General features: G+C 47.6%; 9 protein-coding genes across 9 annotated transcripts; 4 read left to right on the top strand and 5 right to left on the bottom strand.

Moving 5' to 3' along the window:
* Positions 1-493: 493 nt before the first annotated feature.
* Positions 494-1,796, bottom strand: N7473_006071 (BTB/POZ domain-containing protein; the record flags this gene model as incomplete). The annotated part of the gene is made up of 2 exons (XM_057152011.1): positions 494-1,637; positions 1,687-1,796. 2 exons carry the CDS (start codon positions 1,794-1,796, stop codon positions 494-496), a joined length of 1,254 nt encoding a protein of 417 aa, XP_057009816.1.
* An 829-nt stretch (positions 1,797-2,625) lies between these two features.
* Positions 2,626-3,345, top strand: N7473_006070 (uncharacterized protein; the record flags this gene model as incomplete). Its single annotated transcript, XM_057152010.1, has 1 exon — positions 2,626-3,345. One exon carries the CDS (start codon positions 2,626-2,628, stop codon positions 3,343-3,345), a length of 720 nt encoding a protein of 239 aa, XP_057009815.1.
* Positions 3,346-3,719: 374 nt separating this feature from the next.
* Positions 3,720-4,606, top strand: N7473_006069 (BTB/POZ domain-containing protein; the record flags this gene model as incomplete). Its single annotated transcript, XM_057152009.1, has 3 exons — positions 3,720-3,762; positions 3,795-3,874; positions 3,926-4,606. 3 exons carry the CDS (start codon positions 3,720-3,722, stop codon positions 4,604-4,606), a joined length of 804 nt encoding a protein of 267 aa, XP_057009814.1.
* A 3,681-nt stretch (positions 4,607-8,287) lies between these two features.
* On the top strand, positions 8,288-10,333 carry N7473_006068 (uncharacterized protein; the record flags this gene model as incomplete). The annotated part of the gene is made up of 1 exon (XM_057152008.1): positions 8,288-10,333. The coding sequence occupies one exon, from the start codon at positions 8,288-8,290 to the stop codon at positions 10,331-10,333; it is 2,046 nt and encodes a 681-aa protein (XP_057009813.1).
* A 798-nt stretch (positions 10,334-11,131) lies between these two features.
* N7473_006067 (BCS1 and AAA domain-containing protein) lies at positions 11,132-12,733 on the bottom strand. Its single transcript, XM_057152007.1, has 2 exons — positions 12,383-12,733; positions 11,132-12,336 (listed from the first exon to the last, which is right to left on the bottom strand). The coding sequence occupies exons 1-2, from the start codon at positions 12,597-12,599 to the stop codon at positions 11,186-11,188; spliced, it is 1,368 nt and encodes a 455-aa protein (XP_057009812.1). The 5' UTR covers positions 12,600-12,733; the 3' UTR covers positions 11,132-11,185.
* Positions 12,734-14,245: 1,512 nt separating this feature from the next.
* N7473_006066 (uncharacterized protein) lies at positions 14,246-14,575 on the bottom strand (the record flags this gene model as incomplete). Its single annotated transcript, XM_057152006.1, has 2 exons — positions 14,246-14,491; positions 14,540-14,575. The coding sequence occupies 2 exons, from the start codon at positions 14,573-14,575 to the stop codon at positions 14,246-14,248; spliced, it is 282 nt and encodes a 93-aa protein (XP_057009811.1).
* Positions 14,576-17,618: 3,043 nt separating this feature from the next.
* Positions 17,619-18,438, top strand: N7473_006065 (uncharacterized protein; the record flags this gene model as incomplete). The annotated part of the gene is made up of 2 exons (XM_057152005.1): positions 17,619-17,704; positions 17,775-18,438. 2 exons carry the CDS (start codon positions 17,619-17,621, stop codon positions 18,436-18,438), a joined length of 750 nt encoding a protein of 249 aa, XP_057009810.1.
* Positions 18,439-18,506: 68 nt separating this feature from the next.
* Positions 18,507-19,619, bottom strand: N7473_006064 (uncharacterized protein; the record flags this gene model as incomplete). Its single annotated transcript, XM_057152004.1, has 2 exons — positions 18,507-19,110; positions 19,168-19,619. 2 exons carry the CDS (start codon positions 19,617-19,619, stop codon positions 18,507-18,509), a joined length of 1,056 nt encoding a protein of 351 aa, XP_057009809.1.
* A 578-nt stretch (positions 19,620-20,197) lies between these two features.
* N7473_006063 (SANT/Myb-like DNA-binding domain-containing protein) lies at positions 20,198-22,515 on the bottom strand (the record flags this gene model as incomplete). The annotated part of the gene is made up of 3 exons (XM_057152003.1): positions 20,198-21,914; positions 21,967-22,044; positions 22,113-22,515. 3 exons carry the CDS (start codon positions 22,513-22,515, stop codon positions 20,536-20,538), a joined length of 1,860 nt encoding a protein of 619 aa, XP_057009808.1. The 3' UTR covers positions 20,198-20,535.
* Positions 22,516-23,425: the final 910 nt, after the last annotated feature.

Raw genomic sequence — 23,425 nt, 5'->3', positions numbered from 1 at the left:
CAAGCAATCTGTGACCAGAAGAAACATATTGTCATTTCTCATAGAGCCTTGGTAGTGAGTAACCTCTCCAGCGTTTTTGTTTGCGCATTTGTTCGATAATCATTAATTCCTCCTCTGCATCAGGAGGATTTATATCGACCCCAGGATCACGCTGTTTGTTCCAAGGAGCTACTTGCCCTGTTAACGATTCTACACGGTCTGGGAACGCATGAGCTGGCCCAGGGAGTTATCGTGCTACTATAATCGGTTTTCTACGTCCAGGGATCGAGAGGAATACTTTGGGATTGATCTAATTCAGATATTCTTAGGTTTACCACTTAGCTGAAGCTCTTTAGAGTCCCTCAAAAGCTTTCCGGTCCTGGGATGAGCAATTTGGCTGCTAGGAGGGGTTTAAAGCTCCCAGGAACGCGGGCTGGCTTCCTAGGAGTGTAAATTCTGACTCTGGGAACATGAACAGCTACTGGGAGCTATATTTCTCCTGGGACAGAAATCTTCACACCACGAAGATGGAAACCAGGCCGTCTTTCCCTGGGACTGGAAGACCCCTTGCAACAAGATTTCGCGTTCGTTTAGCCCTCTTCTTTGAGGACAGGCTCTTCCAGTTCCGGTATAGAGCTACATCCACAAGCGAAACCTTAGTGGGACAGAATTGATCCAGGGGCTCTTCAGCAGCAGAAGCCTCAGCGGCATCAGCAAGCTCATCGACACCAGCAGACTCCGCGGCATCAGCAGGTTCAGCGGCATCAGCAGGTTCAGCGGCAGCATCAGACTCAGCGGCATCAGCAGGCTCAGCGGCATCAGCAGGTTCAGCGGCAGCATCAGACTCAGCGGCATCAGCAGGCTCAGCGGCATCAGCAGGTTCAGCGGCAACATCAGACTCAGCGGCATCAGCTGGTTCAGCGGCATCAGCAGGTTCAGCGGCAGCCTCCACAGAAGCGGGATTTCCGTTAGTCGACTCTTCTGTGTACTGTCGTCCAATAGTCATTTTCCCCATGGATTCGTCTATTGATGCATTTCCATCTCCGTTACCATGACTATGCATTTGTTCACAGGGGCTTTTCCCGGCCTGCGAGGTGATTTCCTGGGAATGAAGGAGTATCTCGAGCATCATTTTCGTCACAGTATTATCGAAATAATGATCCTGACCGAGGGCATTGTAAAGTTCATCTAAATCGAATTCTGACTTGCTAGACATCAACGCCTGCTGGAGGTTTCTTTCGATATACTTCGGAAGCCAGGTTTCGTCGTCGGGAAGTTTTGAAAAGACTTCCCTTGTAATCCGCAGTATGTCAGGCATAGACATTTCTTCGCCAAACCGTTCTATGTAGTCTCTCGCAAAAGCTTCAAGAGCAGGAAGGTTGTATGTTCTGGATGCCTGGTAAACTAACACACTTCTCTTATACTCTCTTGCAACGCTGGGTGTGCCCTCCTCGAGTGACGACTTTAGCGTCTCATAGCATCCTGAATATAGGAAATGCACAAAGGTATGGCCAATATCCTCGTGAACATCAGGCAGTGTAATGTATGGATACAGAAACAACTGCTGCTCAAGTTGTCGGCATGTCTTAAGATAATATCTCGGGATGCAATATTGCTTATTCCCGATCGTGGCGGTCACGACTGGGGCTTCGTACGGCCTATAGAAAGGTCAGATAAATTTGATTCTAAAGAACCAACAGGACTTACGATGACAATGGTTGGACATAATCGATCTTCGGGGATACCTGGACGGACACCGGACCTGCAGGTTCCTCTTGGGTTCGGTGCTGCTTGGATCTCTTCTTTGTCATCTTCATCGGTCGCTGTAGTATGGAGAACCGAAGTGGGAACGAGGAAAGCTGGGCTAATTCAACAAAATTTCCAGGTAATGGAATGTGCCACGGCTTTTCTAGTTCTCTGGGCAGCAAAAGAGGGGGGAATGCAGAAATGCAGGTATGAGTTGTTCTGCATGTGCTGCGCTGTACACCAGGACATACCACCATTTGAATATATTAAATGCACGTCTTGGAACACACAGCTACTTGATTCAATTGACTCCGAATTTAGGCTCCATAAGCAGATTGGATGGAAGTCTTCCTTGTTGGACCCAATGTGTTGTTTGTTAGGTTCCGGGGGCGCTCTTTTTGTTTGGGCGGTTAAGCATATGTCTGGTGTGAAATCTGGATTTGACGGATCATGCTCCGGCCGAGTTCTTTCTCATAATACATTGGACAGAAGAATATTATCTGTCTAGATATACATTTAGCATATACGGAAAAGAAATCCGATTGTTTTCTACAGGCAGCGTTTCGGGAGCTATTTCTTGCGACGTTTTGTTCCTACACTTCGCCACTCCAAGGTGGGGAAGAGGATACCATACCAAGAGCCTGGCTCCCTTCTCCGTCATATCAAGCCAGAAAAACTGCTTAGTAAGTCATAGCGCACCAATTGGATGTCAACAAGTCTGAATTGCTATAAGGCCCCTAACTGGCAATTTATGTGGCATAATAATCACTCATACATGCGGGTTTACTATAACTCCTTCTCCGGTATTCACTCCTGCTATTGTTCCGTCAGGTATAAAGCGGACCCCCACCTTCGGATTCGTGTCACTTGAAACCAAACGTACCGCCTTGTGCACATAATATGCCGGCTAACTTCCTCAACCTCCCGGGTGAACTCCGCAACAAGATATATGGCTATGTTTTATTGCGTGAAGACCCTATAGACCCTTGCTGGTCCGGAGACCGTGAACTGGAGCTTAACGTTCTTCGCACGAACAAGACGGTTTACAAAGAGGCCAAATCGCTACTTTTCGGGCAGAATCATTTCGATTTTATTGAGTGCAACTTTCAGATGATAGCCCGTTTCCTTGATAGAATTGGACATGATAGTGCGAATCACATCCAGCATATTCGTATCGACTTCCCTGTTCACCGATATCTCGATGATGAGGACGGTATGAAGGATGACAGCCGTCGCACCCTCGAAAAACTTCAGAGCAGCTGCGCCAACTTGAGGACACTTACCACATCTCCACGTAGCAAGGGTGGCTTGGAGCCTAGGCTTGGGGAGAATGGAGGCCCTCAAATTGTTGCCGAGGCCTTCGCGGAAATCGATGCTCTCTTCAGAGCAATATCGTCCCTTCAAGAGATTATTGTCGAGGTTTATAAGGACGGTATAAGTGATTTTTCAAGAAAGGAGATGGAGAGTCACGGATGGGTAATCCGCGTGGTAGAAGAAGAATGGGACGAAAGGTCTTGGGGGGATTTTGAGGATGATGATAATTTCTATAGTGACGACTACGATGTTGATGACTATGATATCGACAATGACAGTGACTTTTGGCGGAGGGCAGCGGACTAAAGGGCAAACCGCATGGGTGGCTATATAGAGTGAAAGTATCTGATTTTGCTCTGAGACAGTTCATTAAACCAGCCTGGCGCAGAAGTTCGAGATGTCACAGTAAATTTCCTGAAGATCGGATTGAATGGAGACATTTAGCCTATCCAGTAATCAATTTACCTACCCATATCAATTGACTTACTGTACCTAGTGAACAATATACGTGTCATATCCATGCTAAATGGTCCTGTTCTGATGCCATACACCGTGACTCGCTCTGTCTTCATTCCTATATATTATTTTGCCCTCAAAATACTCACGTTGGGTATATAAGCTTCACATAATATTTCTGTCGAAACTTTCTTCAATGTGAGGCGACACTATCCATATTGATCATGTCCGAACTCCAGGAGGTAATGCGAGACTTACTTCTGCGAGGTAATTCTCCGATATGAAGATTCATTGTCAAGGAATTACTTTCCAAGTTCACCAAGCTATTGTTTGTACCCAGTCAAGCTATTTCTATAGTGCGATGGGTGATGGTTCCAAGGTACTATTACAAGTACCATAAACAGATGTTTTTGGCCGCTTGTTCTTCTAGGAATCCACCGAGAAAGTTATCAATATCCTGGATGACACCCCAGAGACTATTGAGCGTGTCCTGTCCTTCCTCTATCTTAAAGATTACAGTGAGGATGGACCCATACTTCAATATCGACCCATCCCAGAACTTACCAACAATGAGTCTCATCTGTATTCCAGAGAAAAAGCCAGAAATACCGAGCCAGAAAATACCGAGCTAAGAAATCAATCTGCTTTCACCAATATCGAAGTATTTATCGCAGCTGATAAATACGGAATTATCCCATTGAAGACTCTGGCTACCTTGAAGTTCTCTCGATGGGCGAATACAAGCTGCGGCTCTCCAGTGTTCGACGAAGTGATCGAAAAGGTCATGACGTCAGTACCGTCACATGAACCAACTCTTCAGGAAGTTATTGCCGACGTCTTCTGCAGGCATATCCTTGACCTTATCGAAGACCCAGAGATAGTTCATACTTTAGATTCTTTTGGATATCTTGGGTCCTTGGTTATTGCGAGATTAGTCGGCACCGGGATGGTGAAACGGCCCAACGAATCCGACATATTTCAGGGGCTAGTCCAAAAGATAAATTCTAGCCGTCGCTGTCGGCATTGTTTGAAGGATTTTAATGTGAGTATTAAAGGCGCAGAGTATTTGTATGAGGTGTTCCGCTGTGCTTCTTGCAATACACGAAATTGAAGCGTTCTACTTATTAGAAGATCCATGGAGACTTGCCTGCCCACATTGGGTGTCGTTCGTCTACTCAGTTTCAGCTTCCTAGAGACCGCCACGGCTTATCCTAGGATCAAGGGAAGTGCGTCCAAGATCAGTATGGATGAATGAACTTAGTCCCATGCTCCTTTCTCTCCGCAGCCCGTCAATTTCAGGAACGTATTGGCTAGCCCCATAAATGAGGCTGCCGTAGAATTTCTTTTCACTAACAGAAATTCTGGTCCTGGTGGCACTTTCGTCGATCCTGGAATGGCCCATGGCTGCCTCCAGGAGCAATACAGTTCCCAGGAGAGGTTTTTCATGTTCTCAAAGACACATTTTACATTCCTGGGAAGCTAACAAAACCGTTTAGAAATAATATTGCCCATTCCGGGACCGAAATCTTTCAAGGAGAACGGATAAATTTCAACACAGAGGAGCAATAATAGGGTACATAGAAGCCATCAAATAAGAATTACCCTAACAATATGTAGCATGATCTTCGCAAGCGCTTTTGATCGCGTGCGTGTAAGAAAATAGGGGAAACTGACTACGGATTGACTCCTTCATTCAACAGTCCCATCGAATTCAGGAACGTAGGAACGCTACTTCTCGAAAAAAAACCCTTGGTCGTTTAGCTTCGTGAACACAGTACTCAAGCAGAAAAAACTCAATCTCCTTCCCTCAAATACTGCAAAAGATATTAAATTCCAAGTACAAAGCTGTTGTTCTGCTAGATAGGGTTGATCAGTTATGGGGTAAAGGTGAACGTGAAGGTCCTATATAGGCGTGTCTTCTCTATAACCTCTCAGGATCGCGCGTTAGCCTCCTAGGAGTACCGAAGTCTGTCTCTACGAACATAAACCAGCCCTCCTGGGAGCTATACTGATCCTGGAACTCTAGGTAAAGTTCCCAGAGCAGCCGCTGGTCATCCTAGGGTAGACGGAAAGTGATTGATTGATTCATTGATTACCTCTAGAACTAATCTAATATGAATAGTCTCAGTTTTTCCGCCGAAATGAAGCTTATTAGACCCATAAAAAATGATGGTCCCAGTATGGGCACAGTTACTCCCAGGAATGGGTTTGAAGCTCTCAGGATTGCGGGTTAGCTTGCCTAGGACTGTAAAATCTGTCCCCGGGAACGTCAACACCAATACTGGGAGGTATATTGATCCTGGAACACTAGGTAAGGTTCCCAGAAACACTTCCGTCGATCCTGGGAACAGAAATCCCTCAAAAATATGGAAGAAGAAGCCTTGGGATGCTTCATGGACATGTTCACTCCTTTCTTTCACAGCTCTATCGATTTCGGGAACGTGTTGGGCAGTCCCACTAACTCTACTGCTCCTGGAACCTCAAGCCGTTCTTAGAGGTCAACAGCGGATCTTCGGGTGATTGAAGTACTTCTGGGATGGCCTAGAGTGTACCTAAGATTGATGTTACGGATACAGTATACGGAGTACATAAGCTTACACGGCGCCAGCTCTGTCGGCTCCAAGAACGTGTAAGCCGACTCTAGGAGCTTTTTTGCTCTTGGAACCTCGATTACAGTTCCCAGGCGCAGCAAAGTAGCCTCCGGGGAGCGAGTAGAGTGCCTCTGAGATTGGTGTTGATTGATAGAGGCTTCCAATAAACATCCGCGGGTTCATGGTTTCCATGTCTCTTTTTCCTGCGGTCTCAATTTTAACACGAAAACCTGCTACGAGGTACAGACAGTCAGGATAAGCTGTGTATTCAGAACGATGCTAATTTGAGCTTCACGTTCCTACCCAGCCCATCTCTAAAGCACGTTAGAATATTAACGTACAGGAAAGAGCCAGAGAAATGACGTCAATCGGACTTATTGGCGGTGATTAGTGGGGCCCAGTGGAGGTTTGGGACTGCTAAACTAGAATGGACTAATGTGCCCTCAAGAATGAACTTAATATTGAAGAACGCTACTGTGAGGTTTACTTTGTCAGCCCGTGCTACAGAGACTGCTCTCGTGGAGAGCACAACGCTGCTAGTACAAGCCCACTCGAACACTACTAGTTCGGCATACAACCGGTTCAGCGAAGCTGAGCGTTGAAGTCGAGGGATCGCCGGAAAGATGAGGAGAGAGGTTGATCTACCAGATAAAAATATACCTCCGTTCAGAAAATTATGTCCCTGTGCTGAAATTTCTGCAATGCCAAAAAGCGCGATCTAAATAGCGGGTAAGCAGGAGATAATTCGTGTACATTTTCTTGGTGTTTTAGTTGATGCTGAATAAAGGATCGTTTCGTGAGGATCGCTCGAGGAAGAATATGGGCAAACATATTAAAAATATGAGGCATGCAAAGCAGTGGGTATAATACATGGAACACCTAACACCAGCTTTAATTGAGGATAAGGAATGTTGTTTTCGGTGCGGGTGATTATCTACTCGGCCTCATTTTTTTTTCGGCGGGGATACTCCATTCTACAGTACCCGTCCAATTTTCCATTAACTTGTTCAAAACTGAGGATACAGTCAAAGACTACCATGTTCAAGAATGCTTCGTATCTATAAATGCTGTGTCAGAGATCTACGTTCACCCCTCCGGCCATGGGTTCTGTGAGCGACGGCACTTCAGTTTGCCTCGTGCACAGATCCTATTCCTTAAAAGGGACCTAACTGCCTAGATAAGTCAGGTACGTCGTTTATTTTCCCTCGAGGTCCCTCGGAATGATTGCATGATATTTAACCGCAAAGACTAGAGCATGCCGAAGCGTGTTTCGTCAGACGGATAGCGATAGATGTAAGCGTATTCTTTCTATTTCAAAAGAACTTCGCTGACTTCTAGCTTTATTGTGTACCTTCCTCACAGCGAAATGACACAACATAATTATCCTTCGAAGTAAAGGGCTGCTATAGGAGGACGGAATGCGGACGTCGCGAGAGATGCAATTGAGATAGTGATCTCGCTATGGTGACTCTACTTGAAAGGATTTTGAAGATGGACAGAACTAATCTATGTACTGACGAGGCACATTAGGTACCATCGAATCGGTGTATGTCTTGGAAGCGGTGATTAAAATCGATCGTGGCCAAAGAATTGTCTATGCCAGAGGCAACAATCCAGTCTGGAGTCAAGGAGTAAATCCCTTCCGCGACAGTCCATACCCCTCGCTAGCTAGCGGGCTCCCTATTATGTTGCTTTCAACTTGCGTCGTTCGTCTATTTGCTGAATACTTCTTTCGACAAGGGATGGAGCAAACATTAACCGAAGTATGATGTCAGCTTTGAAGAAAAACGAAGGCTTCAAGAAACGGCAGAGCGCCGTCATAGAGAAGCCAAATAGCAATCCCAGCCCCACACTCTATTTGCCCTTTCGACCGCTGCCACATCTGTCTCAAGCGACCCGAGGCGAGACAGATGCGACCCTCACGACTACGCGCGCGGCGACCGACCTAGTGAACCAACTTTGCCTCCAGAGTAGTCCCTTTGAAGCCAGAGAAAATTAATTTTGGTGAGTGCTGTGGCTTCTTTTGTTGACGACGGGGATATTGTCATACCTTCGAGATGCTAAAATTAGCCAGCGTAAACCTTGTCATTTCTCGGGGAAATACTTCCACCGGAAACCGTGATCAGCTGACATCAGCTCCCCAGATCAAGCCCCCAAACCAAGACTGGTCGCGATTGTCTCAAGGGACCCTCGACACATCGATGGCCGACAACAACTCGCCAGATTACAAGGCTCTTTTTCTGCAGGCGGAAAGGAGACGCAAAGAGGCCGAAGAGCAACAAAAACAGGCAGAAGAGCGACAGAAGCAGGAAGAAGAGAGGAGGAAACAGGCTGAAGAGCGACAGAAGCAGGCCGAAGAGCGACAGAAGCAGGCCGAAGATGAAAGCAGACAGGAGAAAGAGAGACGAGAGCAACTTCAAGAGCTCAGCCGACCGACCACTTTCGTGGAATTCTTACGCCATTCCCATGACCTGCTCTCCCGACCGCTGAGAGTCGAGACACCATCTCGGTCGACTACCGGGAAAATACCTCTTCCCACGGGGAAATATTGCCCAACACGATTGGAACACTGGACCGATTGCTCAGCACTGCAGTCGGAGCTTTTCAGGTCCGTCTACAGCCACCTTCATTCAACTCTAGGAGGGGCGCCGCGTTTGTTTTCATCTTTGCATGAGCTAGAAGGGTTAGGCCGACGCCTTGGGCGTAAGCCCATGAGCAGCGAGCAAGACCTTGAGGCTTATGAGCGGTTTGCTGTGGAAGAAAACGTCAACGATATAATAACGGAGTTGTGCAAGATACCCGCTGCTCGTGAAGAGTTCTGCCTTGGCGATGGCGTCCAGTTTAGCAACCATACGAATTCCTTGAACGATAATGATGCCGCTGAAGCAGATACAAGTCAAACATCAAGTGTGCACCACCCAAGACCTGACCAATTCTGCATCCATCGAGTTGACGGCCGCAGCACCACTCTCCTCACGACCGTCGAGTATAAGCCACATCATAAGCTTCCCGTCGCAACCCTTCGGATGGGTCTTCGACCAATGAACTTGTGGAAGGAGATGGTCAAGTCAAATAAAATACCCACGGACAAGGACGCGAAGTTGCGGTACAATGCAGAGCGCCTTGCCTGCTCTGCCATTGTTCAAGAGTATCATGTTATGATCCAGGAAGGGCTCGAGTACTCCTACGTGACCAACGGGATCGCTCGGGTCCTCCTCCGCGTGCCACATGATGACCCTGGCACGCTTTACTACTTTCTATGTGACCCAAATAGCGAAGTGGATTTGGAAATAGAAGCTACTCTTGCAAATACTTCGGTCGCAAGAACACTGTGTTTGTGTCTGATGGCATTCCACTCGCCTGTGCGAGGTCAGGAGTGGAGGAATTCCGTACGACCAGACATTCCTATATGGAAGACCAGTTTCGATCACACTCGCTCCCACATTCCCAAAGATGAATTCCGGCAGCTTCCTCTCAACTCCGACAGTACCGCGCCAGAATTTCCAAGCCCAGATTCCGGTTCGATGTATGAACCTTCGTCGTCTCCGCCAGATTCTCCTGAATCAACAGCTCGTCAAGTGTCTACTAAATCTCGAGTCCGCTGTGATCCATCCGATGTGAGGCATCGCTCACAGTCGTCACAATCACCCGACCCCGATTCAAACCCAGCAACACGCCGCAAACGAACCTTCAGTAATGTTCCGTCTTCTCCATCTGCCCAACGCGTGGCTCGAAAGAGAGACACAAATGATGATAAAGGCCCAGATAGCCAGTCCCGCCACCGCGATGCACAATTTTGCACCCAGCGATGTTTACTCGGGTTGCAATCTGGCGGTCTTCTAGACGACTGTTGTCCAAATGTGATGCTCCATCGCCGAAGCAAAGATGATCTGCAGCATCCGATTACCTCCGAAACTTTGGTGCGTTTACTAAAAGCTCAATTGGATGAAAACATTGACCGATGCACACCCCTTGGAGGCTGCGGGGCGTACGGTGCGCCTTTCAAACTTTCTTGTGCCGTATATGGCTACACTGTCATCGGAAAAGGAACCACATCGGGGCTGTGGAAGGAGGTCTCCCGCGAAGCGGAGGTATACCGAATTCTGCAAAAGGCACAAGGATCCGCTGTGCCTGTTTTCCTGGGTACGATCGACTTGGCGAAAATTTATTTCCTTCACGGGGCTGGAGAGATTCGCCATATGCTCGTTATGGGCTGGGGGGGGAAAGCACGGCATCGATGGAGCTGACGCCCCGGCTTCTACAAGAGATCCACCAATCGAACAAGGAAATCAGAGCTTTGGGAATCATCCACGAAGACCTTCGGCGTGACAATGTTCTTTGGAATGAAGAGCTTGGGCGGGCGATGATCATCGACTTTCACCGCTCCACATTGAAATGTCGACCGACTTTGCAGCGGCCGCGAGCCTCAAAACGACGACTACGTCAACCAGAGATAGTTGATGCAAAACGTCTTCGTGTAACGTGAAGACAGGTGCTCATTTATTGGATTAGCAACAATTATGCATGATAATGAAGCATGAAGCATTCCCGGCCCGCATCCGCCTGAATTAGTCAGGATTTCAATCTATTATCATTCTTGGTGCCCGCTTCTTCGCTGCATCTACTAGCCTCAGGTGATATACGATTCTATAGGTATTGACAATGACGGATTGATCATCCAATTCTGGCCCTCGGACTTGACTTTACGTGATGCCATGAATGATATGAAACATTGATTCAACTATGAAGCTTCAGGACCGATATTATGAACTGTCGTGTACGAACCGAAAATATTGCGATAAACGCCCACCGCTCGACAACCTTGGTGAACGAGATGATTCACATGAGTATGCTGTCAGACATACATTCCATCAGCAGACCTCTCTCTCGGCCAAACTACTTGTCATGAAAGAATTTGTCGAGATTCGAGTCTGTCGTATATTCTCAAGTGATGGAAGCTCTCAAAATACTAATTGATTGGCGCCGTCAAACATACATTCCCTTAATCAACCCCCCCCCCCCCCCCCAAAAAAAAAAACCAAACCCCTCCCTGGGAACCTACCAATTGTCCCTTACCTCTGTTTCTCCGTTCCCTCTCTTCAGCACTTTGCTTTCGCCACCCAGCTCTCCACCCCAGAAACAGCATCATAGGGCGACTTCTTGCGCTCCAAAAGAAATGACAAAACTTCTGCCGGGCTGAATACTTGCTCGGGCAACTTGCTGGCAAAATCACGAGCAAGCCCCTGAACCGTCTCATCGTCATATTCCTCGTTGCATTGCTTTTGGTTCGGCAACTGCTTGAAAACCGTGTGGAAGAGCTGAGTCGAAATGTTCTGATCGGCAAGTTTGAAATGAACTTTCTTGTCTGAACGGCCAGGCCGAATCAGTGCTTCGTCCAGATGTTCGATATGATTCGTGGTCATGATGAGTATCCGGCCCTCTTGAGAAGAGACACCGTCAAGCACATTCAGAAGTCCGGATAAGGTGACTGCTGACTTTGACTCGTTATCTTGGTCTGCGTCGACGCTGTCCCGACGTCCTACCCCAGCGGTATCCACGTCCTCTAGCAGAACAATACAACGCGGCGGAAGCTCAGCAAAAAGCCTCATCAACGTGGTGTCTGAAATATTTGACAGTTGCAGTGTATAAATATCCAGTTCGTGTTTCCCTGCAAGTGATAGACTGAAGCTGGACTTTCCGGTTCCAGGGGGCCCAAAGAGAAGATAGCCTCGTTTGTAGGGAATGCCCCGCTCTGCGTACCAACCTTGCATATCTTGGTCGAGAAACTCGTCCACATCTCTTAATATGTCATCCTTTACCTCGTTGTCCATAATGACTGTGGAGATAGGCCGAACTGGTCTTAACCTGGCCTTCTTCCACTCCCCTTCGCGGTTCTCGAAGACAGAGACCTTTCTTTGGGTATTTTTAATATAATTTTCTCGACACTCTTCAATCAGACTTTTCAGGATGTTGGCATTAAGACCAATGGAGGAGATACGGAGATCCTCTCGATGCTCTTTGACATCACAGTGAAGAACGAGCAAATGTCCGTTATACCAAAAAAGAAACGATCCATCCCAAGGAGAAAAAGTCAAGGGCTTTTTCTTTGTCGAATAGAGGTTGTTTGTCCGTTGAGTGGATCTCACACGAGCAATCAATGAATGGGCATTGTGCACAAATGGTTGATCAGCTATCCAATCAACTAGCATGTCGTATGCTTCGTCGTAGTATGAGACATAGATTGTCGAGGCTTCAGACTGTCAGACTCATCCTATCACAACTGGAGGCATACGAACTGAAGTAACTTCTCACTATCTCCCAGATATAGCGAACTGCATAGCGGGCGAAGAGGACGAACATGCCGAAAGTACAAAGAAGTCGGGTGTAGCTGTCCAAGTTCCCGGCAAGTAGCTGGTGTGCGGAGGCAGAGGCTATACTGAAACCGGGGAAGATGATATCTATAAGAGACATTTGGGAGGGGCCGTGGTAGGAACCACCGTTGATGGCATCCATTATAGAAAATGACAATAGTTTCCGAGAAATAATGAAGGGTGCAGCTAGATGTATGGTGCTATACCGTTTCTTTGAGAAGATGATTGCGGCTCATAGCTACTTGACGGTTCATGTTCCTTTATATGCTCGAGATCAAGGAAGAATGAATGCTCGAGTACAGAACTTCCATATGCAATAGCGCCAATCTCGGCCGCCGAGCCCCTCATCCATAACATTTACTTTCACAGAAAAGCGACGTGCGTATGGCTGCACCAACTGTCTTGGGAAAGGTTCGTCATAGCCACATTCTCAACTAGGATTGTATTGCCTCTATCAAGGTGGTGTTCCCGCAAATGTTGCGGTGTGAAAGACGTGTATAGACCAAACAATGTCAAAATATCCTGCAAATGGAGGCAAAATGCTCGAGAAACTCGCCCCATCACAAGTTCTGGCCCCATTTGCACATGCAGTGGTCGTGCATTGCAGGATCACAAATCCCTGTTGACTGGGCGCAGCTGATACCCCGCTCTGGTCCAAAATGCCTTAAAGGCTGGGCAATTTGCCCACATTACTCGAGCTAGGTCTACCACTCCATCTTTCGTCCTTTTTTCCCCGACAATTTTCAGCAAACCTTCCCGTATTATGAATACCTACATTCAAACGATCGGCTCCCTAGATGACTTCGATCCTCAGGCTTTGGCCCCGAATGATTTGGAGACAACTCTAACGTCTCTGAAGCAGCTGCTGCTGAAAACGGAGGCTGCGAAACTACTTTTGCCTGCAAAGGAGACATCTTTCAGTCGTGTTGCACTGGGGAGACTATCTCATCTGCTTAACTTGGTCTTTAGGCCCGACAAGCGGCACGAACCGAAACTGGCAGCTCTTAGGGAATTGGACTCTGTGTCTTTAATCATTTGTGGACTGAGTCTTACCCAAAAGGCCATCGAGGTTATGCGAAAAGAACTTTTTGACATCTTGCTCGAACAAGCTGTTGTCGCATCTCAAACAACTGTGAAGATTATCGCCAAGAGCGATGAAATAAACAAGGTAGTTCTGAGCTCATCAGCCGACGAAGATTTTCTAAAAAGCAGGTTCTATCTTCCGTATATCTTGCAATGTAGCTAACAAAGCAATAGACTATATCAGTCTGAGACGAATTGTTAATGGCACTATACGACCAAGTCTTCAATACTCTCTCAGCGGAGGACCATCCTGGTGTTATACTACAATTATCAAACCTGAGTCCATGCAAACTACATTTCCTCGGTTGCTTATTAAGGCTGTCCGCGGCTACGTCACAACTTTTCTCCCATCTGAGGGATCTACGGACGGGTTAATCAGAGTTATGATTATGTTTGATCAGAGCCTCCTTCAAAATCTGTTTGGATGTGCAGAGAGCGATACAATGGCTGCTGGTAAGTGACTTCCACGTCGCACTTGGCTAGTACTGACTTAGAGCAGAGCATTTTTCGGTTGGTTGCGCTGTCAAGAATCAGATAGCTGTGGCGTTCGGAGATGATGTTTTCGAGGCTATTACAAGCAGCCAAGACTGGAGTCAGGAAACCGGGGAGATTGAGACTAAGTGTGTGAAGGCAGATATATATCCAGCACAACTCATGATGATCAGTCTGACTGTTGGCTGGACATCATGTTACAATTTCGTAAATTCAATCTACCGGTCGTGATTTTGCCGACCCACCCTTTGCCCTGACCCGTATGCCTGGCGGTAGCTTCATTTGTCCACTCCCCTCTGCCCGAAATAGGGTCGAGCCATCCCCATTCTGAAACAGTATCTCCTCGCAAGATTCGCATGCAAAGAATTGTTCTTCGGTCAGGGACGCATCGATCTGGTGAGCGGCTTTCCTATCAGACTCTTGAAATGTGGCGGTGGTAAAATTTTGCCAGCGGCTCGCCTGCTCAGGTCAGAAAGAGTATGCGAAATACCGGGACATATGCCATACCAAGTCGGACTGTGTCACCTTCGCTTCATTTGCCATCCGAAAGGATCAGCGCACCAAGACTAGTGCTCGCCGGGGGGGCCCCAAAATGATCGAACCTGGTCGTGGGAATTCGAATGTGTTGGAATTCGAAACGTGCGTTCTTTGGGTATAAAGTTGACCGCTGCGATTCACTAAGCACGTACGTATCGTTGCTAGTAATTGTGAGATGTTGTGATTAATATGGACGTCGTCGGCTGCCCGGGTTGAGGGTATCAGGAGGTTGATCGTTTAAGCTTGTTAGAGGGGCAGAAGGCGGGGGAAGAATACATGATTACTAAGACTGCCCGATCCTGCCCGATTCTGCCCGTCCTGCCCCAAGTTGGGCATTCATACTTCGCAGTTTCATCTTGAACGAACCAGAAAATGCTAAGTCATAAATCAAGCCGTCAGATTCCCGTGCGAGAGAATCTCATTCGATCTCAATGTATCTGCCTGCTCTGTCAAGCCTGCAGGAGTAGGAACAGTCAACCACAACGCTGTATCAAGCAAGACAGGATAGTTCAAAATATGACCGAGATTGATGGTCAGAACTTCCTCAAAATCATGGCAAAATGACCGAGGTAAGTGGTGCATGCATATTGAGCAGGAGGTAGAATACTTGGCAGATCTTGTGTTCGCTATAGTCAGTTTACCTCGACGCTTAGACATTTTGCCCCAAAATTCCTCGCTCCGCAGCAGGTAACTCATCCTATTGTCCTATACCTCCTGGGTAGTTCTTGGGTTGGATTAAATAGAATCAAAGTGGTTCACCCAAGCCTAAAAAATATATAAAACCCTACAGTAGCCAAGCTCAGGAAAAGTATAGGTACGGCTTTTTCTTCTCGAAACACGGATATAACGGTTTCTTTGTCTGGGAGCAAATATCAAAAATTCAAGAAAAAGATGTATTCTGAGGCGGTTTTTCAACTAGCTGCATCCGCAATAGCATCCTTCTGCTGTGGAACAAGTCTTCTTATCTGGCTCTTCTCCATCAAGGCTTTCAGCCTCCCAAGATTGAACCGTGGATTTCTCATTTCCAGCCAACTTATCATAGGCGGTGCCGCATTTTTGGGTCTGATCGCATCTATTCCGCTCCTACTATTTGAATTGAGGCGGAGGAAAGGTAAATGATCCAGCCCCCTCTTCTCAATCCCTATCGTGTCTAACTCTATTCCAGACCTGTCTTGGCCAATACTACAGCAGGAAATTGGCAGTGTTGTTCTTTTACTCAATTTGAATGAGGTAAGGGCGCTTAAATAGAAGGAGAGCGATACTGACCTTTTCAGTACCTATCTGTTTCTACTTTGCAATCCTCATTAACCCATATGATATCTGCCCTATTATTGGTGGGAGCAGTTACTGCTCTATCACTTTCGTTGTATTTTCCGGTGCGTTTCAAAAGAGAAATTCTTGTCTACCGCAACTGCATAATTGACCCAAAATGCAGGAGCATCACAGAGCGTTCATTCTATCATATATGATCTTAAGCTTGGCTAGTCTAAGCTTCGTTCATGCTCAAATTATTCGGGCCTGGGTCATTTGTATGAAGCCATGCTGTACGCAAATAAGTACTTACAAAATGTTTTGGCGAGGGCCAGATCCCACAACTGCGAGACACCAACGAGCTTTGTGGGCAGCATCTATTGGCTCAATGGGGTTATTCCTTGTTTTATCAGGCTTGACAATCATTGCCTGTATAAAGCCTAAACTGCAGACTCAACTTGCGACGGTACGTACATTGTTTAGTCCATCATGATACGATACTCACATGCTGCGTAGCTCCAAATTACTACAGTAAGCCTAAGAAAGGCGGCAGTCTCATTCTACATTTTCCGAGCCCCAGAACGCAGTATAAACATCCTACTTTCGCATGGACACGTTTGACAATAAGAAGAGAATACAAAAACACAATTTATTAACGCTCGGCGGCCCAGCGGAAAGGGCAACCAACTATCAATGATGTATCAGTACATGTCCTAATGTACATATGCCGTATCTCTTTGGAGCCCATACATGGATCCTTTCAGTATATGTCCTCTCAACTGTTGATATAATACGGATCCTTGCGGTTAGTAATTTTTATTAGTAGACTGGCCTGAAGGTGCTCCTTCAAATGGAGCCGCAGAAGTCTGAAACCAGCTGATATATCACGTTAATTATTCTGCCGGCAAATAGTGGCCCGCACCATTATAAATTGTAGCTAATTGGCGGTACGTTCTCAATAAGGAGGCGGTAAAGAAAGGTACTAGGATGGTTTCAGACTTTGCGCGCCACTGTAGTAGCATGTGGGGACTACAGCACAGATACACCTCTGTTACGGGAAAGTCAAGATTATCACCATTTTACTTAAACCGCATGGAAGAGATAGGAGAGACAATTACTCACATTCTATACTCGAGGCTGTCCTAAATCCTAGTAAAATGCCCAGAGCACATGTCTCGTGTGCTCAGGTCTTCGCAGCGACAGTGAGTCATGCAGCTCCCTCCATTGGACGTGCGCAACACGCAACCTTACCCCGCTCTGGTCAATGTTGCTCGAAAATTAGGTATTTTGCCCATAGAACCCTTGTCCGTAGAATGCACCTTACCTGTCCGTCTGTTTTTCCTCTCAGATTCTCTGCACAGACCAGTCAGTGGCAGTCAGTGACAGGGTTCCCCTCTCCAACTCAACAAATTTTGAACCACTCACTCACATGCGCGCAGCCATCGATGAAAGATACTGCACGGTAGGCCGAAAGAGAAAAAATACGACTTCATCAACACCCAAAATGGAGACGGATGGACACGCGCTAGTGCACGAGTTATCACAGCGCTAAGGAAATGTCAAGTCACATCCCTCAAGAGACTCTCAATACAAGCCGAGAACCACGTCAGCATATGTGTAAATGGACAGAGCCGCATTTTGAGCCTAGCTCGTGGCAAAGGGCCCATTTTTCTTCCTCGAGAGCATAAGTACAGAGTGAATTCCTCTGTCATTTCATAATCTCGGTGCCCTTCAAACCTTGTCTTTGTTGGCAGAATACAAATTTCATTAAACCTCTGCAGCAAGACTTCTACGCAGAATGGCGGCTCAAGTTGCGAAATATTCCGTTCTTCCTCGACTTGATATGGCTCTGGAGATCCAGGATTTCCGCGCAAGTGGTGAACTGTATGAAATCTATCTTATCGTCCATTGGCATCTTCCTATTTGTTAAGGACCCAGCAGCTGACGCCTTTAGGTACAACACGCTTCTTGATGACTCCGACCAGCCACCCGTTTCTGAAGAGCATATTACAGACCTTGCGGAAATGTTTGTCCGTCACAATGCCGACAAGGTTCTTGGGATTCACTTGATCCACGGCCACTTCAAGATTCCCAAGAACACCGTCATGCTTGGGTCCAACTTCGAAAACCCTTCCCTTCGCTGGACTAAAGTCACCGATATTGAAGAGATTGATCCCTCCCGTGTCCATGGACATATCTTCGCCCTATATCAGGGCGGGCTGTGTGCTTATGAGCTACAGGACGGGCCTCTTCCTGATTTGTCTGGCATTGGCCCGGGATTTCTCGACGAGTTCATTAACTACATTATCAAGAAGAATCTTACAAGTCTCATTGGTCTCCAAATTCTTGGATGCAGTGATGGCTCCATGTCGGAACTCATTCTCGACCAAGCAACTGTCATGGTGGAATCCACCTTTGTCAAGAACACTGTACCGACCCGTATCACTGGCTGGAAATTCGAGGCGAGTGGTAGTAAGCCGCGTGTTTGCTCTGCAAATGAAACTCATGCGGTTATGACCTCAGGCAATCACAAGGTCTTTAATGCAGGGAAGCCTCTTCCTAAACTGGATAATGTCGACGATCTGAAGGCCGCTCTTGCTGTGGTTGGGGTTATTTGATTTGTTCTATTATTGCTCCTTTTATCTTTTATCCCAGTTTTTTCCCATCGTATTTCAGTGCCCATCGTCTATGCTAAATCCGTAAACCTTGTAGCCGGATTGATTAACAGCCCATCTAGATCACGCATGTTATATGCTCCACTTTCATCATCCCGAATAGGTACTGGCTCCGGCATATTCGCGAGACGACTTGTGAAGCCACGAGATAGCAGTAGTCCCACAATTCTTGCGGATTTGATGGCTTTAATTGTGTCATTGCCCAACCCTCCAGCTTCAACTCTGAACGTGCTCCAGAATATATCCTCCAAAACGACGTAATCGTCATACCGGACCCAGCCTTTCTTGAGATGGACCTTACTTATCAGTCGCTGGTGAGAAAAGAGATTCAAGCCAAATGGTGCAATCTCTGCTTCTGCCCAATCCACAACCCCAACAAGATTGCAAGACATTTCGTTCACAATAATATTGCAAACACCAAAGTCTTTGTGGACTAGCACCATTGGAAGAGAAAAAATGGTGGGTAGTGAGTTGAGACACTCCTGGATTGATGGGTGGAAGCGATCTGGGAGAGAAGCAAGCAACGAATTCAGCTCACTTTTATATCGACTGTACAAGTCGTCGCGGTACGTTTGACCAACATCTTGAGGATGTTTCCAAGAAAGGGCAAAGAATCTAACAGGGCATTCAATTAGTAATTCGGTGTATTTGGAACGAGAACACTAAGCATACCTCGCAATGTCAATTACAAGATTCTTGCGCCATGAAGAAAACTCGGGCGAGTTTTCGGGCACTTGGCTATTATGTGCCAGGATAAAATCCAAGTAACTAATGCCTCGGAGTCGACTCATGACGTAGATGGAAAGGGCTTCTTTGCTCTCTGTAGCTTCTCCAATCTGTCCCATAAAAGTCACTTGAGGTGCAAAGTGGCTGTAGATGCTTCGAGCAAGTTTCGCAGTCTCCATACTTAGTTGGAGGGACGCAAGACGGAATTGCACGACGAATTCGTCATTGTTCCCCGCATAGACGGTATAGCTGCACACACCCTGCACGGCCACCGGAACGATGTTTCCACCAACATGCTCCCTCGCAAAGTTGTCACAGGCTGAGCGAGTGACTGTCGTCTTCTCGAAGAAATCTGCAATTTCTTGGTCAACAGAGTATGCGAGGTCACTGGTAGCCATGGGTTGCTTTATTCAATATGATGAATTATGAAGCAAGAGGTTGTAGCTGAGGTGAGGCAAGGGGGAATGGTATACGTATTATATACCCCTATTACAAAGGGCCCAATAGGTTGTCAGGTGACAGAACATCACCACCTAGATGCCTCCCGCCGGACAAACAATTTTCCTAAACAGTCCTAACCAATTGTGTGTCCCTTCCAGAAGGCCGAGCCTTCGCTATCTACTGTGGCAAAGATGCAGCAAGCCAGTGAAAATCGCTTGGACGAGCATCTGTCATATGATCCGTTTCACCACCTCTAACGGGTCGCCCCGCATTACCCAGCCATCTGCAGCGATGCATTCTACTCCTGTCACTGTTTCTCCAGTTCCACCGGTTGGAATAGACGTCGTACGGCGCTTATACTTGGTAACCACCCGTTGGGATTTTTTCTGGCCAGGTTGGAAGCCTGATTCATCATAATTGTAGATATTCTTCGGGATCTTGAGCTAGTACCTGGGGTAGGAGTACATGGAGGTTACAATCGCCCTGTGACTGCTTTTGTGAAATATTGAATATTATGAAGTCATCCTATTTTTGACTACAAACGGGAACCAACTTAATAGAAGTCTGGATTTTAGCTTAAGATAGTGTCCAGTTTGCATGGACGACGAAACCAGCGGGAATATACTCAATGACAGGCAAAGAATGATACACGATGAAAGAAATCATCGCCGTCAAGTTCTAGCTCTTTTGGCCAATCGCCCCGATCGGGATGAGAACGTTCACAAAGGATGAAGCAGCGCCCGTTTGATGGATGCTGATTTGAAACATGGTATAACGTTCAACTCGACCCAACATGCTAAAAGTGCTGGACACTCGTGGACTAGCCTCTGTTTTAGACGATATTAACACATAACAATAACCAACTATGCTCAATCAAACTGGGGAATAGCGGTCCACGATTTGCCTGCGCCGAGGTGGACCATATCGCTGTCTTGCCACACCTTCGGTGTTTTTACGCCTACCATCCGCCGCTTGAACTGCCTCGCAGGATGTGCCTCTGTACGAGGATCCGCTTGTCACGTTGGAATTGCGCCCAGACCGCCCAGAATTTCCAGCTTTGCTGACCTTGAGGCGTGTACAATAGCGCACCTGTAGGGAACCTACAGATCTTCCAGGGAAATACTCTGCGATTCGCTTCCACGGCAAGCTCCGCTCTTCCTTCAATTCAATCAAAAGCCGGTCGTCCTTAGACAGGGCTTGGGCTCGCCCGGTTGATTTCCCAGCGCGGGACCCTTTCCGGAAGGGCTGCTCTGAATGCTGGTTGCCAATTTGGTTTTCACAATGTCCAGACACGCCTGAATCCCGAGAGTGGGAATGCTCTTCCTGGTCTTCAAAGGTAGATGGCATAGACGGTTGGTGGGGCTCCTCTGGAAGGAACGACATGAAGTAGACATGCCGAGGACCGTGAGCTTGAATACGAAGAATCCCGCGTCCGAAGATCTCTTGTGTTTTTCCCGGGGTGACGTCTAAACCACCCACTGAAGGATTTGGGGATTGTTCATTGGTTGAGGCTGAGGTGTTTTCCATTGCCCTCTTCGGTCTCCTCCGTGGGCGTCCTCTTGTCTTAGAACTGGATCCACCTGAAAATGATGAATCTTCCTCTGTCAGCGCGGGTGTTGCCCGATCATGGTTAAGATTGCTGCTGTCGCCGCCGCCCCGACGACTGTAACATCGTGCCCCAGTTGGAGGATTGGTCTTGGTACTTGACACCAAGTCATCGGTTCGACGGGCTGGGATGAGCACTGAAACGGCAGGCAATCGCTCTGACCAGGCCGCGTCTCTACTTGGTTGCGCACGAAGGGAACGGGTGTGAGTTAAAGGGCATTTCGATTGCTCGAGCGGACGAATTCGCGGTCCGAACCGGGAGAGTGCAGTCGCTTGGTTCTCCTCGGTGAGTCTGCCTCTTTCATCATTCCACAGATCAGCCTCTTTGACTGAGGGGCTACTAGACTGCACACTTTGCACTGTGGTCATCCCATCCCCCCGGCCTTCCGCCCGGTCTCCGGAACTGTCTGGCCCAGCCTTGGTGTCATCCACGGCTGATTCGTGCCCCATGATGACTCCAGCGACAGGCCCAGCTTGAAGATGCCGTACACTTTCCAGAATATCCGGCGAGGGTGAAGGCGATGCACGCGTATAAGGAAAGCTGACTTCGGGTGAAGTAGAATCCTCGTTGGTCTCGTAGCAGGTTCCTAATAATGGAGTACTATCTCGATGCAATTCAAGATTTTCGGTTGGGTCAAAGACCGGACCTATTATGTGTTAGGGGAATAAGCTAAACAAAAAGATGACAGTCGAGCCTACCAAAATGATACAAATCTGGTTTTGCTGGTATGGAAACCAGGTCTGAGTCACTAACAGCCTCTACGAAAGGGCAGTGGTCTGGATGCTCCGGTAGATTAACATCAGTGAAGTTCTCTGATCAGCACTTCTTAAGCAGTCCGGCATACCTGGAACCGAAGACGTGCGCTGGTCTTGAGGCCCATCGGTATCATTTCCGTTTGGGAGCCCTGAGTCGCGATGCAAGGTCAGATCCGCCTCTCGCGTGACCTGGCCGTTCTGGGCCGTAACGATCCTGTCTAATTCGATATCAAATTCATTGCAAACGGCACGCAAATCATGGCCTTCTCTCGCAGGAGCCCTAAATCGCGGGGACACATCTGGCCTAGCATCAGAAGCTAGGGTAATCGTCGTCCTAGGGGAAGGCGCCCTGGGTGGAAGTACACGCGAAAGGGCTCGTGAGGCAAGAGGAGTCTCATATGGCTTCCAGCAGGAAACAGGGAAGGTACATGAAGGAGGCTTCGCAGGAGGAGGTTGAGAGTAGAAGGTAATGTTATCAAGGCTGATATTCATGGTGTCGAGATTTTCAGGACGAAAATGAAGTATACTGTTTTGCGACAGAGAAAAAGGAGAGGGAGTGAGAAGTGCTTATAAGGTATCTAAAGTCACTTCTCAGAACGAACGCCAGGTACGGCCGCTGCTTCTCGGCATCGCCACACGGAGGTTGCATGCACCAACATCATTAAACGGGGCGAGAACGGGAGATCCGTAGTGGTCTAGACCCATAGGCAAGGAATAGTTAGGTCGTGGTTCGCATTTTTTAGCGTCATGGCCCCTTTCTATGCCCGGCACTAGTCTCATCCGCAAGAGTGGCAATGCAAAATGATCCCAGATTCGCGGAACGGATGTTTAGGATTCGATCGCACTTGTCGGACTTCGAGGACATATAGATGCCTTCATTGGCCGGTTTTGTGTGCCAACCCCATGGGTCTTCCCGTGATCAGGGCCAGCAATTTACAGCCACACAGAGTCCGCATAATCTCCGGTCCAATCCATCGCAATCCCGTGCTGGAGCATCATCACCCTGGCTACAGTCTCAAGCGTAACCCAATCATCATCCCACCAACAGGATCTTTTCGCAGCGAGTTCGATAGAGTCATCATGCAGCCTGCTCCTCAGCCTTCTCGCATGTGATCATTTGCAGTTAACTCAGCGGGACGCTTGAACGCCTACAGCGGACGGAGGACACCCTGGGACACATGCGGCATTTCTGCCATTGGAGTTCAAGCTGCGCGGATCAGGTGCAGATGATCAGGTGCAGACACCGCACGCACGTTGACAAGTCATCGCTTCGTCTCAAAAATGAGACATGGCACCTGCGTGGGCTTTCGGACAGGAATAGAACGTGAGGGAATTCTGCCATTGGTATTCACGCCGCTGAGTGGGCGCAGGCCCGTCGACACGTCATCGTTCTCGACTTGGA

This window comes from Penicillium subrubescens, assembly GCF_028828155.1.
Source record: "Penicillium subrubescens strain IBT 31985 chromosome Unknown utg000004l_segment0_segment0, whole genome shotgun sequence".
Taxonomy (NCBI): Eukaryota; Fungi; Ascomycota; class Eurotiomycetes; order Eurotiales; family Aspergillaceae; genus Penicillium; species Penicillium subrubescens.
Note: the sequence above shows the minus strand (reverse complement) of the source record. Positions and strands in the feature narration are given on the sequence as shown.